Here is a 19,834-nt window from a genome sequence, read left to right as displayed (position 1 = left end):
TTTATTTAATATAAAAACAAGGTATATTTTCTAATCACCCTTTGCAGTGTAGAAATACAAGACAATATTCCTGATGCTCACTATTCCAAACAGAGTATCTTGTGGGAAACTTGAGTGGGAAACCCATGATTGCGAATAGGAAAACTTTCTGGCTGCCATGGGCCAAGTTTGCCCCATTAAACTTTGTACTTGTTGAGGATATCGCAAAGTATTCCCTCTCCGAGGAGGAAAAATCAAGCCAAGACGCTTTTTTCCTGCTAAGCCCGAGTGTGCATCCATTGTTGTGTTCTACCGCCCCCCTGCCCCGCCCCCTTTTCAAGAAGGATATCCTAGGACATGCCAGTCATAAGAAATAAAATAAAAAACGGAAGTACTTTCAAGGCGCAGGCGTGAAATTAAAGAGCAACTAACTCTCTCGTCCATAGTTATTAATGATTTCCCTTATATTTATATGGATAATATATATATATATTTTACGATACGCGGAATTCTTCTTAGATTATTATTTCAGGCAGTAAACATTTTGCTTTCCATTATTTATGTGATTTTATTTTGGTTCTTTAACTAGCAGAAATCAAGCGAATCTTAAGTCTTTCCGATTTATTTACGATGTGCGTGAGGTATAGGATAGCTATAGGATATAGCCGTGCACTCGCTCCGAAACTGAGAGAGAGCGGCAGAGAGAGAGAGAAAGAGAGCGAGAGAGTGTGAAACGGATGCGTGGGAAAGTTGCCGGCGAAAGCGTGGAAAACAAACCGCTACGGAGGAAAATGTCGCCGCACAACTCGCTCAGTCGAGCATTAGACGCCAACGCGTTCGGAAGCAGCTCTCTCTCTCCCACACACTCTCTCTCTCTCTGTCTCTGTCTCTCTCTATTCGTCTCGCTTCCTCCATCTCTCACACCCCCACACTTTCAACGACTCCAGCGGGAAAAGTGTGAAAAGTTCTGCTCTTATGTACACAAGTATGTAGTAAAAAGCGGGGAAAACAGGGAAATGCATCGGCATTCCGTGTTTCATATTAACCTTATCGTTTTTTTGGATCTTGAGGCAGTGGTTTAATTTTAGCCACACCATTTAATATGCGATCTATAAATATGACATTTTATTTTCGAACTGCACTCGCCGGCCATAAATCAAAACAAATCAAAAGTCTTCTTTTGCTTTCGATTGGCATTCGAACAACATATACCACACAAAAAATTTATTTATCTTGAGCAATCTTAAAAATATAAATGATCACTTGCTTAAAAATGTTCAAATTCAAATTTAATTTCAAACTATTTTAGATACTAACTTTATTAAATAAATTTGTCTATGCTTAAAAAAGGTAAAACATGAAGAGACTTAAAATGTTGAATAATAATAATTGTTAAATAAACTTTTATAAATTTGATTAGGTTCAAAGATAACTATTTATTAAATTAAAATATACTTTTATATAATTTTACAAATAATAAGAATTATTTCTTTAGCAATATAAGTTTTTCTTTTTTTTTTGATATTAAACATTTTTTTTCCTGTGTACCTGTGTAGCTCCCCGAACCCGGTAAAATGTTTCTGGCGGTTAACCAGAGTCTGCAGAACACCAGCAAGAAGAAGCGGAAGCGGCGGACGGCTGAGGATGATCCGCAGGATCCGGTGCCCCCGGTGCCGCCCCTGGAGTCCAGTGCCTCCAGTGACCAGCTGGTCGGACCTGGAGGATCCCCCAGATGCCAGGTGTGCAAGTGCCCCGGCCGCCAGTCGCTGGCCCTGGTCTACATCTACCTGGGCGCCCTCACCCTCATCCTGGCCAGCCTATCGATCGTCTTCTACACGCACACCCAGGACGAATCCTCGCCTGCGCCGCTGGACACATCCTACTTCGCGTCGAGTGCTTTCCGTTCTCAATTCCAGGCGGAGCTGATGCGATCGCAGGACGAGCTGAGGACGCTGGTCAGCAGGATACTCGAGGAGGAGCAGGAACTGGGTGGCGGCACCACGGCAAGGAGCACCAGCCAATCGCAGGATCCCCTGAAGAACGAGCGCAAGTTCACGGACAACCTGATTAGCCACACGCCGCGTCCCACCGGAAAGCGAATGCGTCGGGACATCGCCTCATCCGCTCCCGCCTCCATGCATGGCAAGCTCCCGAGTCCTGCGTCCCCTGACGCCCAGTCCCAATAACCAATCTCCCTCTTTTACCCCCGCAGCCGATCCACTAATCGAGTTCTTCAATCCGAACCATCGCAAGGTTCTCGAGGAGCAGGACACCGACATCCGCAAGCGAACGGGCCAGAAGGGCGCCGCTCCCGGCGGAGATGAGTGGATCTACCTGAACACCTACTGCCGCGTTCCGGAGAAGATCATCACGGGCTTCTGCAAGGGCACCCAGGACTACTGTCCGCCGGCCCCGCAAGGACCCACGGGGGAAGTGGGTCCTAAGGGGCCCACCGGCAATCCCGGCCTGCCCGGCATCCCGGGTCCCAAGGGAAACCGCGGAGATGTGGGACTGCCCGGTGCCCCCGGCGTCGATGGTGTGGGTCATTTGGGTCCAGCCGGACCTCGCGGACCCAAGGGAGATCCCGGCGTGCTCGGACGAGCCGGCTTGGATGGCCGGGATGGAGTGCCCGGCGAACCGGGACTCGATGGAGTACCTGGTCGGGCTGGAGCCGATGGAAAGAACGGCCTCTCCGGTCGCGATGGCAAGGATGGACTCCACGGCAAGGATGGCAAGGACGGGCTGTCCATCACGGGACCCAAAGGAGCCCAGGGACCGCCCGGCGAACGGGGTCTCAAGGGTGCGTAATGTGTCCTTCAAACTACATCCTCTAACTGCGAGCTATTATCCCATTTCAGGCATTGCCGGTCCACGTGGTCGTCCTGGCAAGCCGGGCACCAATGGCACACCCGGAGTGCCCGGCATCAATGCCTGGAAATTGCAGTTTCCCAATGGCAGCTCCTCCAACGACCTGCTCATTCCGCCCTCCATAACAGGTGAGTTTAACCCGAAGTCCATTTAACCTGAGGTTAAACCAGGTTGTGGTAAAACCTATTTCTATGAAAATGGTTTGTGAAATGGCAATGCTGGAGAACAGCTGAATTTGGTTTCCATTTGATTATAATTTCAGGAAAATGTAACTAATTATACACTATTTGATTTCCCAGATCTGCAACATCCGGACTTCCAGCGCACGGTGATTGTGGAGGAGGGAAGATCCCTGAACCTGAGCTGCTCGGCCACGGGAACTCCCACACCCATGGTGGAATGGCGCCGCGAGGATGGCCGCACCATCAATGTGAATGGCGTAGAGAGTGGGTATCTCCGGGCTGCCTTTCCCCATTACCACTGCTAATCCTCCCCTGAATTTAGTGGCCTCCATCAGCGGACAGTTCCTGAAGTTCACCAACATCACCCGACATCAGATGGCGGCCTACACTTGTTATGCCAACAATGGTATCGCTCCCGTGGCCAATGCCACTTTCATCGTGGAAGTGCAGTGTGAGTTTCGGTTGAGAAAGTATTGATTCCTTTGAACGAAAAGAGATATCTCCTATCCTAACCAGTTGCCCCCATGATATCGGTGTATCGCCAAATGATTTACGCCGAGTACCAGAGCAGTGCCACACTGGAGTGTCAGGTGGAGGCCTTCCCCGAGGCCATTCGGTATTGGGAACGGGCCTACGACGGCAAGATCCTGGATCCCAGCGAGAAGTACGGCATTGAATCGTACCCGGAGGGGTGAGTATATCCATAAGCACTTCCCCTGACTTCCCATTGATTCTGTCCATCAGCTTCAAGACCTCCATGCGACTGACCATCAGCAATCTGCGCAAGGATGACTTTGGCTACTATCATTGTGTGGCCCGGAATGAATTGAATGCCACCATGGTCAACTTTGAAATAGCACGTAAGTCTCTAAGGGTAAAAAAAAACTAGAATCCCTTCTATAAGTCCCCCACTTTCAGCTCAAGATCCGAATAGTGAGACCCCCTATGTGGGCAATAGCATAAAGGTATATGGCCAAAGACCGCCGGAAAGTGAGTGTCCTGTGTGCGACCAGTGTCCAGATCCCAGGTTAGTCATTATAATAAACCCTTTTATAAGTCTACTAAGTCCATATGAATCCCCAGTTTATACCAGTGCAAAGATTCCATTCTGAATAACTTTGAAATACAACCCACGGGCAATCTGAGCTATCCAGGCTTACCCAAGCGACCGAAGAGTGAGTAGAGATGAGTATACTTTAACAAAACCAAAATATAATATGTATTTTTCCATCAGCCTGCTATCTTTATGCAGTGGGCAAGCCCGTTTTCCACAAGGTGGTCAATGAAAAGTTCGGCTCTTGGCTGAGGGATCCATCTCCGGATAGCGATCGTGAGAAGACATTCGTGACGAATGAGAACGATCCGTACAATCTGTTTGAGTTCACCACTCGCATCCAGTATCGAATGAATAGCATCCCCAGGCGGAAGTACGAAATACAAGAGGGTTTTCATGTGGGTTGAGACACCTCCCACTTCGGGATCTCCTTAGTTTAATACATTTCCTTTTCAGGGAAATGCTCATGTGGTGTTCAATAACTCGTTTTACTATCAACAAAGGAACTCGGATCTGGTGGTCAAGCTGGACTTGATCAGTCTCAAGAAGATAAGTAAGTAATCGTATTCCTCATGGTCATTAAGTTACTACAAACTGTATTTTCTTAGCCACACAACTACCATATGCTGGAGTGGCTGCTGGGAATAGACTTTACACAACGGACTTCAACTACATGGACTTCAATGTGGATGAAGTGGGTCTGTGGGTGATCTATAGCACCTACAACTCGAACAACACAATGGTGGCCAAGGTAAGATATTAAACAAATACATTTAAGTATATTTCTCATTAGAGTAATTTCAACGTAGTTGGATGCGGAGACCCTAAAGATGCAGTACAACTTTAACATCACCCTGGACCATCATCAGTTCGGTGAGATGTTCATCGTGTGTGGCAATCTGTATGCCATCGATTCGGGTACGGATAAGAACACCCAGATTCGATATGTGGTGGATTTGTACAAGGGCAAGCTCCTCAACACGAACCTGCCCTTCTCGAATCCCTTCAGCCACACCACCACCGTTGGCTACAATCCCCAGACAGTGGTAAGTATTGGCTATGACTTTTACTCTGACCGAATACCATATACGCTATTCCGTTTCAGGAACTCTACTCCTGGGACAAGGGCAACGCACTCACATATCCCATACGCTACAACGAACAGCGTCTCATCTCCGACAATAGTTAGGAGCCACAAATAAACAGAAAGTAAAACGATCTTAAAGATCCACAGAGTCCAGGCTCAAATTTACCTAGTCTAAGGCACAATAAATAAACTGTTTTTTTTTTCTAAAGCAAATGTGTATTTGTCTCAATTTCTCTCGGTCAATAGTGGCTCTTAGATCATTGGGTTGTTTTCTCAATTCGCTTTTTCGCATGTCTGGAAATTCGCTAATTGAAAGGCACAGCAAGGGAAAGTGTGCGAAAATAGCTGGGTGTGAACTGCTAATTTGCCAAAGGTGGAACAAAAAAGTGCTACAAATAATGAAAGATGGCAGGGGTTGTTTTAAAAGCGACATGTGTTTGTGGGGGGAAAACTATTTACTCTTCCCATTAAAACTTACTATTGCAGTTATGTATATTTTTAATGCAATTTAATTTCTATATTCTATAGTTGATTTTCCCTGTCATTTCTTTCTTTCTTTATTATTATTATTATTTTATGGCTCATCTTAATGTGTCTATGGCTATATAATAATGTTGTTAATCAAGTATTTTTATTTGATGCCTAACCATTGTCATTTAATTAATAAGACTGATTAACCTGTAGGTGATGGCCACTCATCGTCCACTTATCAAGCAACGTAAGATGCTCTTTTAAGCATTTACCCATTATCTTCGTTTCCATATTCCCTGTATCATTAAATTCCGTTTCCCACTTTGCAGCTCCTCCCGATTGGCAATTAGCTGCGATAATGTTGACATTATCCGGGGCTGGTTCCATTAATTATGCCTGCTTTAAAAGGCCTGGACCAAGGGCTGGCTGCCAATTGCCAATGGCAGCAACAAGTCCATCTCGTCTCTGGCCCGAGACTCCATCAATGGAGCCGATGAGGGATATGAGGCATGTGCGGGATATTGGCTCGAGTTAATTTCCAGCCTGGGACCCAGCTGCCGATCGGCCAGGGGATTTGGCGAGGGGCTAAAGAGCCCAGTATGTAGGCCACATGCCGAGCTGAAGCTCCACAGATTGACGGACTGGCAGAGTGACGACCTGTCAATAAGGGACACCACCCAAGCTCGGCACGAAAGCACCACCCTAACCTTCACCACTGCCACCCTCTCGTCCAGCCACTATGTTGGTACACACAGAAAAAAAGGGGAGGTCCCTTGTCGCCTCTATTATGGAGCATTTAATAATTCAAATAATATCTTGGTTAAATCTCTTGGACATTTCAATAATGACAAAGTCAACCCAAAGCACCAACAAAACTTTCAATTTAGCATTTAGATGTTTTAAAAATGTTTTAAAATGTTTCATAAATTTCTAGGCTAAATTTTTTGTAATTTGCCAATGACATGCAGAAAGGTAGCCCAAAACTTCACTTCTGTGTTTATAATTTGACTAATTAAATACTCTGAGCGTTTCTATATATGTTATTGATCTGCATTAATCTTAATCCAGTTTATTGATTGTCAATTTTTATACTCATTACTACATATTTTTTTTACATTTTTAAATGGCTTGCAGAAAGGTGTCCCAAAACTGTACATCTATAGTCCAAAACTTGACTAATTGATTTAAATTTGGCATATCTCTGATTAATTATTGATCCGTTTACTAAATGTCAATTTTTATACTCATTACTATGTTGTTTGTTTTAATATTTAGATGGCTTGTAGAAAGGCACCCCAAAAATGAATCTTTAGAGTCCATAGCTTGACTAATTGTATTCCTATTCAAATTTGCATCCAAATGATTTTTTTTAAACAATTGATATGGAAAGGCACCAAAAAGTAGAACAGTGTAATCCAGCTTAGTTGAGTGGGTAGCTACAGGAAATCCTCCTCCACTGTTGTGCGTGCCACAGAGTTCGTCTCTCGTCAATTGCGTTGCATGTTTGACAATTTGCATTTTTCGTTTTCCACTCACCAAGCAACCCCTCCCTACGCCCACTCCGCCTACACCCCCCTTTCGGCCATTGTCTGAGCGATTTTCAGTTGCATTTTCCGATTCCCTTTGTCATCGGTGGGACCGTGAGGCAATTCGGAGATTCGGAATGCGTCAAGGATTGCGGCAACTCGGCGGGAAAGTGCGGGAGAAAAGGGGAAAAAATGTGGAAAATTGGGAAAAACAGAGCAGTCACAGATGGTACCGGCTCCTAAATAAGGATTCCTTTGCACAGGATTGCATTCCCCATTGTTATGGCAAAGCCAACGCGTGTGAGTGAAATGAAATCTGCTTTGAGTTATCGACGATTGAAAGCAAACAGATGACATAAAATTGAATCCGATACCTTAAATCTGCAACACCAAAGTTGATTGTGGAAAGCAGACAAATGAACAAATTTATTGATGAAATTCTGAATTTATAACTGAATTATTATAACTTTAAGATTTCTTGATGATTTCACATGAAGTGAGTAAAATTATTATTATTGCTTTAGCTTTTGGGGAATTTCTTAAGTAAATACATCGAAGACTAGCCTAGTTTATCATACATGACATTAATATTTACGGCTGGTTTTAAAGAAGTAAAAGGTTATTAAAGTTATTTGCCTTTTAGTTTAAGCCAAAACCGATTTTGCAGAAATTAAAAGTATCTTACAGAGTTTCTAATCAGTAAAAGGGAAATATTTTTGTAAAATGCTTGATTTCGGTTATTTTCTAAATTAATTAAAAACTCATTAGCATTTGCTTTAGGCCAAGGCGAAGTACTTTAAAATTAAAAGCCCATTAGGATGCTATTCTCGGCCTAAACCCTTCATCGCTGATTGCCGGTGACAGAGGCTCTTAAAAAACGGCGTCAGTTGGCACTGACCATCAATCAATTATCACCACCGGCCAACCTTTGACCTTTCTGCCCCGAGTGTTTTGATTTATGCAGTTTTAAATATACATATAATTTCCGCACTCTTGTGTTTGGATTTCCCTTCGTTTCGTTTTCCTTTTTTTTTTTGGCACAATGCCAGCGGAATCGTTTGACTGGGCTAATCCTCAGTTTTATAACCCCCTCCACCGAATTTCAGGCTCTCTATCATTTTTCATTTCGTTCTTTTTTTGTGCGATGTTGAGGCAGGCCCATCTGGTGCCGTTTGTAAGGATAATGCGCTCTTGTCAAATTGCCAAGAGGGGGGGGTCTGCAGGATACAGTACACAGGATACTGGTAGGTGGGTGGGCTGTGGAGCGGATTTGGAACAGCTGTTGGACGCTAAGCGCCTTCCATCTGCCTCAGTCGCTTTTATTCCACCGGAATACGCTGGAGTCTGTGGACAAACAATTTTCATGCTCGAACGCCACTCCCCCACCACTCCCCAACTTTCCCCAAACTGATCCACACTTTCCCCCGCCGCTTTCACTTGTGTTTAGCAACAGTTTGCTTCATTAAATTGCAAACGAGCATCGAGAAAACCCACTGTCTCGTGGGGGGAATGAGTTTCAGACCCAACTGGGGGGCGAGGGGGTTCACCTTTTCTTTCGCCAGAACTGTTGAGTAAATGGCTGGAGGAGGTCACTGTGTTTACGTTTTAATCAAAATGCAAAATGTAATTTGGAATTTTAACATGAACAACGTGAGCAGGTCACTGGGCCATAAGGACCCATACAATTTCATGGCTTAGCAAGGCTTTCTGTATCAGAAAAGACAAACAGAGGTGGTTGAATCAATCGGCTAAAGTAGCTATAAATGCGGTTTACTCTTCTAAACTAATGCATATTACAGGGTTTTGATTTTCTCTTATTACTAGTTGGCGGACTATTTATAATATATGCTTTTACTTAACTACTACCAAACCTCAGAACCTCTTAACAAAAGTATTACATTTAAATGACAGCGCTTTAAAGTTTGTTTCACTTTTAAATGTATTTATTTGTTAAGGCTGGTATTCAAAAATTATACCCTGACTTATATGAACCTTTTTTTTTAAAGCAGTTCGAAAGAAATCAAATACTGCTGGGAAAAAGCCAAAATCGCAACACTAAAGGGCACACAGATAGAGCAAGTGAAAGAGAGGGGCAGAGTGGGTGTGAAAGGGACAGTGATAGCAATTACAAGAGGCCAACGTAAAGGGCCAAGGGAAAAGGGCCAATAATCATGGCCAAAGCTGCCAATCGTTGATGCGTTAAATTATTTCTCGTAATAAAGCCGACGAGAGGGTGTGCCAGTGAAACTTTAATGAATGACCCCGTCAAATGGCAGAGATCACTTGAGCGGGCTATAACTTGCCATAAACAGTCGTAAATTGAGTCACGAGCTGTCATAGTTCGCTATTGGCGATAACCAAACGACTTGACCAAGTCTCAAATAAAAACTTCAACGTCAACTTGTAAAGATTAAAAACTTCAAGACTTCTCAGGAAAAAAATAGAAGCATTAAGCTGAGATTAGTTTTTGGGCATAAAAAGTTTCATAAAAAATTAATTATTTACTTTAGCTTTTAGTTCCTTAAAAAAAGAGACTGCACAGATAACAACAAAATAATATGCTGGGTTTTTAGTTTAGTGTATAAATCATTTGATTTATAAATATGAATAATTTATTTTAGCTTTTTATAACCAATTTATTCCTTATTTATATTCCTCAAATATGCCTGGTTTTTTTAATAGCTATTTATTATGAAATTATGAAATATTGAAAAGTAAACCCTATTCATTCAGTAAATAACCCAAAGATTATCTAAAGATTACCAAAGGATTACCTAAATTTGGAATATTTAGCAACTTAATTATTGTATACCTAACCAGAGGGGCTATATTTTCAGTTTGTTTTACCACTTTCAATGGATCGAAGTCACTTCCTATCTGGCGACCAAATGGGTCAGGACAATCAATTGATGGTGCTGACTGCTCCGGGTTATGGCAAGTCCTCTAATCCAGCTCATGCTGGCCCCCAATTCAATTTTGTGTTGGCACTTGCTTCTCTCGGTGATTGGAGGTTTGTTTGCTTGATTTTGGGGAGGAGAAGCCTGAGAAACAGAAGGAGCTAAAGAAGGAGCAGGATGGGGGAAGGAGGATCCATTGTGGGTTAGACAATGCCCCTGATGGCCCTCGCCGCGTGCCAGAGACAATGGGGCGGATGCACAATGCCGGGGTCCACCGACGACATCGGTCTCGAAATCTCGAAATCTCGAAATAAACCCCGACAAGTGGCAACCTCTGGCCTGCCCGCCTTGGATCTGCATTGTACTTTTAAATGCGTTAATTGAGTGCTACGAATTGTCTTTCGGCACTTGCCCACTTGCACTATGCACCCATCGCCTTCTGTTTTGTTTGGCATCCTTTGTGTTCTGTGTTCTGTGTGTTTTTTATACATTTCGTCGAGAGAGGCATTCGGCACTTGTAGTCCAACGCAGCCAAACAACAAATCAAAGTCAAATGGTCAACGAGGCACACACAGCAAAGGCACACCACACAAGACACACCCAGATGGTTACCATCAAAATCGAAACCGGAATTGCATACAGACAGTTGGGTTAATGGGCTGCTTGAGTTGGGAACAGGAATTGACATATCATTTAATCGGATGCCAATCAAAACAAAATTGAAATTGATGTTCATTCGCTTATTAACACCACAAACAAACACAAGCGATTTGAATAAACATAATAGAAAATATTAAATACGTAATGTGTGGTAAAAAGAAAATAAACTCAATTAAGTTCCATTTATTCAATTGCCTTCAAATAGCTAAACTGTCGATAAAAATTAATTTAATTGTTTTCAATTAAATATTTATGGAAAGTATCTTGAGTTATGTACAATTATTTGGGAAAATACTTAACTTTAATCGCCAAACTATAATTAGTGTGCCTTTAATTATGCAAAGCAAATATTTCAATCTGCTCGTTGTGCTTAAATATTTGTATAAAAGCAATAAGCGATTTCATCTCTTTGGCTTTGCATTCAATGTATTTATTTAAATGGCCAAACACAAAAATAAATGGAATTAAGGATTAGGGAGAAATAAATAGCTATACGACTAATAGACAATTTTATAACCATTTTTGTTAGATATTTTGATATTTATGTGTTCCGTTTGATGAACTCTGGTGTCGAAATCAGCTTAGAAGTGTGTATTATTCTCCTTACAGGGCATTCCTTCGTCCATTCCCAACTATTTATACTTAATGCCGCCCGAAGCGTTCTTTATGGCCGTGCCAATTGAAATGTTAGCCAAAATGTTGCCCAAGCTCGTTGGCTGCCACGCAGTGTTTTGAAGCGTTTCGCTTTGACACTTTGGGTTTTTATGGTCGCCAATAAAAGCCGCAGGGACAGAATGGGGGATCTGGATCGGGATCGGGAAAAGGAGGAGGATGAGGTGGAGGAGGAGGAGGAGGAGGAGGAGGGGGGGAGGAAAAGGACAAGGACACCCTCCCCCGCCCACACATTTCGCGCTTAGGTGCACTTCAGTGGACGCACGAGCGTAGAGTCCGCAGTCCGGTGGTAATAGGTGTTATGCCCGTATGCGCTCATTAATTTCGCCTGAGTAAAGTTCAATAGGACACCTGGCCAGACCACAACACCACCCACCCCCACCCCCACCCCAAAAAAAAAAGAACAGAAAAAAAAAGAACCCAGACAAAGTGCTGCGAATTTCCACAGGCAAATGAAAAATGATTTGCCAGCCCCGGCTAACAAATGGGTCGCAATTTTCGTTACGTGGGTGTGGCAATAAGTCGGCGGAGGAGCAGCTGGCTGATAAGCAAAGCCTGGCCAAGTAACGTGGCCCAAACGAATGGCCAGCAATTAGACAGAAGGCAAAGACGCCGGCGGCAATTTAACCCATTACGATCGATCGAAAATTTGGTACCGTGTTATTTGATTTGCTAAAGAAATAGAAATCGTAATATGTAAACGGAAGTTCAGAATTTGATTTCCTATAAAATATTTATGTATATTTTCCCTAAACAACCAATTTTTCCTTTTACTCAACAAAATAAAAGTAAATGAAATATGTTTGGATAATTTATACTTTTTTTATTATTTATTTCTGTTTAATTTGTCAAATTAAGGATTGCCCCAAATGGCGAAACTAAGATACTTTCTCACCTGCTAAATGAAACCCATTTTCTGCTGGCGTGCAAATCAACTTGACGATTTTTCGACCACAAATAATTAATGGGTTAATGGGCTGGGGAAAAAAGGAAAAGCAGGCAGTCTTGGGTTGGGTTAAGTAACTAACTAACGTGTCTCATGCAATCCGAAATCGATGACAGGGGCAACAAACGATGACAGGGTGCCGCAGGCAAACGGCCTATCCTCTCGCTAATCGACGAAAAATTAAAGTGTATTACAACTTTTTGTATTTTTTTTTTGGAAAATTCCTTTAGATATAAAAACCCGCTTTTATTAAGCAGAAATCTCTGTTTTTCAACAAAAATCAGTGCTTGAAACGAGAGCTTTCACTGTAATCCCTTAATTGCCGCAGGATATATGTGTGTATATGCGACACCCTGTACGCCAGATGGCGCCACTGACATTGACAAATATACAGGAACAAAAACAGGGAGGCCAGCAACAACATGGCCAGCAGTAATCAACCAGCCGACTGGACTTGCACTTTATCCACATATTTATGTCGGTCAATATGTTTGAATTTTCAATTAATTCGCCGCGCCTGTCGGTATGCAATGGCCTGACAAAATGATAAGGATATAGGGACGCACACATTTATCACTTACTGGTGTATGTGCGCTGGCCAATGTAAATGTGTTTTTGGCCCAGTTGGGCGAATGCTTTTCACCTGGCCAAAGCGGACGCATCCCACAAAAGCTGCGGACATTTCAATTTCAATGCAAAATAGCTCAGACGACCATCACGATGGGGAAAAAGGGGAGATAATGCCGTCGAGTGGAATGACAAGCACTGAGAAAAAAATTAGGTTCTATTTCGGCAGTAAACAAATGTAAACAATCATTGAAAGTTCTTTACTACACTTATTTAGAGTATAATTTCAAATTTAATTAAGATGTTAATAGCAAATCAAATAGTTGATTACTTTTTAGAAAAGTTTTTAATGTTAATCAAGTTTATATATTATACGTTTTTGTGATTATTTCTATTTAACTTATTATATTACTAATATTTGTTAAGATACTACTTTTATACTGTTTTTGTTTTGGTGTAAATTCCACAGAATTGGCGTTAAATATTACAACCACGCCGATGGTTTCGTCAACTTCAAACATTTCGCAGCATAAACATTACACATTGGCAGGGAGAAAATGAGAAAACGAAAGGGGGCCGGTGAAAGAGACAGCGAAAGACAGAGACGGCGGGTAGAGAAAGAGACGGAGATGGAGGCAGAGACAGAGACAGAGGCAGGACTATGGCCATAAAGAGGGGCTTATAAAGTATTCATTTGGACATGTTGGACCCAAATGCTTTTGAAGGGCAACAAAGAGCCCGACTGCCCGACTGCCCGACCGCCCAGGCAAATGGAAACAGTTTTGTGCACATTTCTATAAATTCAAAGTTTGCCAAAGGGAAGAGGGGGCCGGGGGATGTGTTGGGAAATTTATGCAAATTTCCAAATGTTCAACTGTTGCTCGGCCAAAAAAAAATAAAAGAATAGGTAAAATAGCAAACAACATTGGGCTGGCGAAAAAGGGCTGCTGCCACGCCTCCGTAACCCTTTTATGTAGGCATCTCTGACCTTCGGAATATTTATGCATAAGCCTCCTTTCACCCTCAGCAGTACATTGTTTTTCTTGTGCCAAAATCGAGACAGAAAAATCGGAAGAAGGCTGCAGCACAAGATTTAGGGCCGAATGAATAATATATGAAATTTCCTATTTTCCTGGGCACAAAGAAAACGAATAGCAAATGTCTAAACAGCAGTAACATATATTTATAACAAGATCCCCAATATTTTAGTAATACAATTTTTAAATGAAATAGTGACTTCTATTTTTTTCTGTTTAAAATTTTGATGAATGAAAACTTGAAAATAAAAACTGTTAAACGGCCTTCAATGGTAAAATAAAACGGAATTAATTGAAATCCATCAATGAAATATAAATTCGTCGATTAAAAATGGGTTAAGGCAACATGGTGAGTGGCTTAATTATTTATTTATTTATCCCTTGGCTTGAAATTCCCCATTTGATTTTCAATGCTCCTCAAACATGCACTTAAAACCACTTAAAAAAATGAACAATTCGAAATTCATTTGGTAGGCAATCAAATAATTCACAACTTTTGTCGAGGGGCAGAAACAAGTGCAAGGTAAAAGGAAATGGTAAAGGAAAATGAAAATGAAAACGAAAAGGACGAAGGACGAAGGGCAAAGGGCAAAAGAGCAAAGAGAGCGAACGAGTTGGACATAAATTGCGAAATACTTGGGCGAAAATAATCCAGCGGAATCCCGAAATCATCGCACAGTTAGCAAGCACTTTCCAACACTTGCACGCTAGCACACAGTTACAGTTGCAGTTTACCATCACATTCGCACACCCACACACACACACATACACCCCCATGGCACTAGAGTGCACTTAAACCCTGCCACGCCCCCCACAACCCGCCCCCTTAACCCATGAACCGACCTCTCATATGTTGATGCTGCTTCTACTGCTGCTGCTGTTGCATTTGCAACAAAAACGGAAAGGAGAAAACTAAAAATATAATAAAATAAAAATATTATTATTATCCTTTCATTTTCAAGTGCTTTCCATTGTGTGCAAGTGCATGTGTGCCGTTGTGGGTGCATAAATTTATGATACCCCATGGAAAAACGCAGGACGCAGGATGCAGGATGTCGGATTCTAGAGCACATTAGTTGGCAAATTGGGGAACTAGTTCAATTAATCCGCTCGAGCAAAGTTTTGGGTAGCGCAGGGGGCGGGGGCAAAAGGATCCCATCGAGTCCTGCTTGGCAATAAAAAAGTTTAGCGGTGCTCCACAATGCAACTAATGCACGGAGAAAAAGTTTTAAAATATATTTATTCCGTTTTTAAATATTTTTAACCTAAATAAAGGCACTTTAATCTTTTACAATCTATATTAAAATTGAATTTGCAATCCTGATAGAAAGCTACTTTAAAGTTTATAAACGCAACACCTGAAATAAGACATTTTGAGTTCAGCAATTCTTTCTTTAATCGGGAATATTAATCATTTTAATAATGTCTAACTTTTTACCTATTTTTATTTTATATATTTCTAAATTTCCGTAATAACCCGATTTCAAGGAAACAGACCTCTTAAAGCTTGTGGCTTAATTATCTATATACCAGGTGGAGAAATCCAATATACTTTGTATCCCAAGGACTCTGCTTCCACCCACCACTAACTAATCAGATTGCCGCTTCTGTTCCTCTTCGATCCATCTTTCAATCTATTCGGCATCCGCTCCGCTCATCTGACTGCCGGAAGTTCCTTTTCCATTTTACTTCCTTGGCGAACACAAGTACATATGCATGTGCATATTGCGAGTTGTACAACTTTTATAAGGACTCCGCAGTGAAAAGTGCGGGAAATGGATGTGATGCGGAATGGGGGGGGGTTTGTGGGGGAGGCGTGTCGATGCAGTGGCTCGTATTTGCATGCAACATGGAATGGAAATGAATGATGGCGATGGATAGGAAAGGGGGGAGCGGGGAGAGGGGGAAATGGGGACAGCAACAAGCTGCATGTGTGTAAATCCATTTATGCTCCAGCGCATTTATAGCCAATTTAAAAGCCCAAAGAGCTGCACTTTCCGAGACTGCAGGATGGTGGCCACTAGCCAGTGGGTGGGTAATGATAGTTGGCCACCAGCCGGCTGGATATATCATTTACAGGGCGCTTCACTTGGATAAACAAGGTGGCCCGCGGGGCGTGGGGGGAACGTCCAGTGGGTAGCGTTGATTTGTGGCAAATGACTCCGAACGGGAACCCCCGCCAGAACCCGCCTTGAGCCGCACACTTTGTCCTGGCCAACATGTCCTGCTCCTCGTCCTGGGCATTCCATTTGCATTGCGGGCCATTTAATTGCGCAGTTGGCGCATGTTTTACGACCAATATGCATAACATGGCATCCACATTCGACATTCGAAAGTCGTTGGCAAGGCAAATAAAACAAAAGCAGAGCAAAAAAAACCGCCGCATACTTTCCTGCGCAAGCAGCGTCGAATATCCTTGTTTCAGGACACTCAGACAGACCAGATAACTCTCGATTCACTCGCGAATCTTTGAGAAATTACGCTTATTAAGCTCGAGAAAATTTCAAAAGAAAAGGGGAAGGGAAGCTATAAAGCCAACTTACACTAGTTGTTTTGTTATTTTTTCCCTTGATTTATCTGCTTATTGCATTGCCACTCATCTTTCAATTATGATAGTTTTGATAAAGAATAAATAAAGAAACGAAATTGATAACAGAATATATTTCATATAGCATCATAAATACAAAAAGATCTTTAGCAAGAACTCGAGCCTTTTCTTAAAGAACTTTTACCACATTTCTCTGCAAATGTTGCTACTAAGATATACAATGTCTAACCAAAATATACGTGAAGTGTGGAAAATGTTTAAATGTATTAAATAGCACACATTTTGTAATAGTTGCCAACAAGTTTCACAACTACAGCATACATTTTCTACAAATGTTGCCACTTTGCTTAACAAATATTGTCGTGTGGTTTGGCAAGACTTGCAACTTAGCTATTTTGTATATACTCGTACTTATGTTGTGGTTTCTATTAATTATATCAATTGTATCTGGCAGCTTTTATTGTCATTATGCCAAACTGGGCAATCGAAAAATAGTGCTTAAAATACTATGGTAAATACTATGGTAAACTTAAGAATCTATCCTTAAGGTTAGGATATAGGTTATTGCTCTAGTCTGATCAATACTCACTGGTTCAGGTTGCGCTCGTTGGAACCGGACTGACTCTGGACGTTTTCCGTGTGGCGCCGCTCCTTGTGCACGATGCCCATCAGCTTCATCCATGGATTGTTCTGGGAGCCATGGCCTCCCATGCCGCCACTCTGCCACATGGTCATCTTGGCGGCTGTTTCCCAGATCCGGCTCCGATCGAAACTGTGGCAGTGGCAGTGGCAGCAGCCGCTTTAGCTTCCCACCGAAACCGAAATCGAAGTCGAAACGAGAACGGAAACGGAAATGGAAACGGAGACGCACTCGCGATTTGGAGAAGGAGAAACCTTGCGTTTTGGGGGAAAACTTTAGATTCAGATTCAGATTCAGATATAGTAGGAAAGATGCTTCAGGGCAAAAGTTGAGATTGTGTTGTCGTTCTGTTTGGCAGCCGCATCAATGGGGTTTTATGTTTGGTTTAAGTTTGAACGCCTCACATTTGTCCAAGACGAGAGTTTGGTTTTGGTTTTTGGATGGAATTGAACTAAGAGTTTTTTGTTTTTTTTTGGCTAATGCTTTCAAGTTTCTTTGGGCGGCTAATGTTGCTTTCTGCTTTCTGCTTTTGCTTATCTCTTGCTTTTGCTTTTGCTTTGCTTTTTGGTCGTGTTTTGCTGCTGCAGCTGGTGTTATTTTGGCTAAGCAACGATTCTCCAGTTGGCTCTGTTCCGTTCAGTTCGAATTGCTGTTTTGGTTTCTTGGCCTAATGTCTAAAATTAATAATCACAATGGGCGTACAACTTATCCTTTTCCTTCGATCTTTCGGGGTCTTCCGTTTGTTAACCAATTTTTAATACTAATTATTGTTGGGTCTCTGCTTCGCTTGCTATTTCTTGCGTTTTGTGATTTCCACATGGGTTCATTAAATTTAGTATGCAAAAATTTCTCTCCTTGTATATTTTGTCTTCTAGCTAAATTTTGCTGGCCAAAGGTTCTATTGAATGGATTTAGTCCGATTATTGATCTATTGGGAATTATGGATAGCCGAGGAGGTCGACTATTTGATACCCGAAACTCTTGAATTTGCAATTGATTTAATTTAGGAACAAATTATTATGCTTTTTGTGGATAAACCAAAACATATTAAACGGACATACGATGATGATTCGGAAGAAGCCTATTTCTTATCTTTTGCATTGTAATATTTTTATGTATTTATCGGGTAACGGGTATTCACAATTTAATAAAATTTATTTACAATTTATCCGTAGGTATGTACAACATTTGTTCCAATTACAACTTTTACCAGTTATTTGCTTTTTACGATTGCTTTTTGGTTGACTTTTATTTTTTGTTGTTGCAGTAGTGATAGGTGTAGTTGTTGTTGTTGTTGTTGTTGATATAGTGCATAGGGCAGGAAGGTGTTCAAACGACGATATGAGAAATTACGTGCACAGGCAGCTGAAAATATATAAATGAAAATATACATCAGATATTAATCAAGTTTACAATTAATACAAAATAAGTAAAGAGTTCATCCCACCATATTAATATTCATAAAAGGCGTTATTTTAAATGGTGAACTTACTTGTTTGGACTAAATTATATTACCAGATTGCCAATTTAACATAATTTCATACAAAATACACCTTCACTTCATTCTCGATATATTTATACAGTGTTGTATGTTCTGTATAAAATGTATAATCTTCTCAGGCTGTGGTATTAATTTATACCCCCTCAAATATTCACTTGTTTGCAGTAAATTATCCATAATGTATACAACATCGCTTCGCTTGCCATTTGCAATGGCCATTACCAAAACAAAGCTCTCCATCGCCTCAATTATGTCAACGATTCGGATCGTCTCCAAATGGGAATCATCATTTAGCTTACGGGAATGTCTCAAAATATTTCCAATTTTCAATGCTCGAAGGGGGAATATTTTGCACCCTCAAAAAAAATCTGACAAAAAGTGTGTGTATGCGGGTTGTCCATTTCTGTCAGTCTGCTAAGTACTTCATACAGCCACGTTTTTGGGGACTCGAGCGTGTGCACATTTGCAATGCCATCAACGTCGCATCGAGCACATTAAGAAACCATTCCACCTCGGATCACACTCTCCATCGGCATCGTCATCGTCATCCTCATCCGCATCACCATTCCCATCCACATCCTCCTCCTTGTCCCCATCCTTGTCCCATCCTCATTCCCACTTTCTCTTCCATTTCCCGACACCAACTGTGTCTGACTGTGCTGTTACCAAACTCATTCCCGCCCAGCTGGACACCAGTTATAGCCTCAGAATACATAATTATAAAATCGACAACCAAGAGCGCAAAAATTGAGTATCCTGCTGTGAGATACTCACTAAATGGATTTATTATTTTAACTGACAAAAATAACAATTAAAATTGTATGAAATGGATATTTTTTAGTGGTTTTTGTGTATCGCCCTTTGGCAGTTAATAAATTATTGTTGGCAATATTTCAGAAGCAAACAAAAATATTTTACAAAATAGTATTATCCATAAATATTTATATATGTATTTTTTGATAGATTTGCGCTATATTTCAATTTTTAGCTGAATCATAGTGAACACTTTAATGTACAGACATTTTAAGGAATAAATTTGCATTCTTCATAAAACCCTACAAAAATTAGTCATCATCAGGTTCATTAATAATTAAGCATCTAAAAATATGTTTTTTCAATGTCAAAAACGTTTTAATATAATAAATTCAAAACAGGAAAACAACTTAATTGTTGTAATTTCATTTTTAAACTCCTAGAGT

General features: G+C 41.3%; 2 protein-coding genes across 5 annotated transcripts in view; one reads left to right on the top strand and one right to left on the bottom strand.

Annotated features, from left to right (window-relative positions):
• LOC108049958 (potassium voltage-gated channel protein Shaker) overlaps positions 1 to 19,834 on the bottom strand; it is a 149,210-nt gene that overhangs the window by 105,344 nt on the left and 24,032 nt on the right. For 2 of the 4 annotated variants that reach the window (XM_017131380.2, XM_017131378.2), the window contains one exon: positions 17,084 to 18,499. In XM_017131380.2, coding sequence (XP_016986869.1) covers positions 17,084 to 17,229 — 146 coding nt within the window. In that variant the 5' untranslated portion in view covers positions 17,230 to 18,499. The remainder of the gene's footprint in view (positions 1 to 17,083; positions 18,500 to 19,834) is intronic. The other 2 variants (XM_017131376.2, XM_017131377.2) reach the window with 2 other exon arrangements.
• On the top strand, positions 807 to 5,363 carry LOC108049962. Its single transcript, XM_017131390.1, has 15 exons — positions 807 to 964; positions 1,536 to 2,121; positions 2,192 to 2,779; positions 2,838 to 2,975; positions 3,147 to 3,293; positions 3,352 to 3,480; positions 3,546 to 3,720; positions 3,774 to 3,889; positions 3,948 to 4,056; positions 4,113 to 4,204; positions 4,264 to 4,481; positions 4,540 to 4,636; positions 4,692 to 4,834; positions 4,893 to 5,129; positions 5,189 to 5,363. Exons 2-15 carry the CDS (start codon positions 1,554 to 1,556, stop codon positions 5,270 to 5,272), a joined length of 2,841 nt encoding a protein of 946 aa, XP_016986879.1. The 5' UTR covers positions 807 to 964; positions 1,536 to 1,553; the 3' UTR covers positions 5,273 to 5,363.

This window comes from Drosophila rhopaloa, unplaced genomic scaffold (genome assembly GCF_018152115.1).
Source record: "Drosophila rhopaloa isolate 14029-0021.01 unplaced genomic scaffold, ASM1815211v1 contig_3, whole genome shotgun sequence".
Taxonomy (NCBI): Eukaryota; Metazoa; Arthropoda; class Insecta; order Diptera; family Drosophilidae; genus Drosophila; species Drosophila rhopaloa.
The sequence above is the reverse complement of the archived record's forward strand: the minus strand, read 5'-3'. Positions and strand labels throughout refer to the sequence as shown.

What these genes read in the sequence shown, in the direction of transcription:
- LOC108049962 (XM_017131390.1), top strand. Translation starts at nt 1,554, where the DNA reads ATGTTTCTGGCGGTTAACCAGAGTCTGCAGAACACCAGCAAGAAGAAG. An exon ending in CAATGTGAATGGCGTAGAGA is followed by an intron (nt 3,294 to 3,351) that starts GTGGGTATCTCC and finishes CCCTGAATTTAG; the next exon opens with TGGCCTCCATCAGCGGACAG. An exon ending in ATTGAATCGTACCCGGAGGG is followed by an intron (nt 3,721 to 3,773) that starts GTGAGTATATCC and finishes TCTGTCCATCAG; the next exon opens with CTTCAAGACCTCCATGCGAC.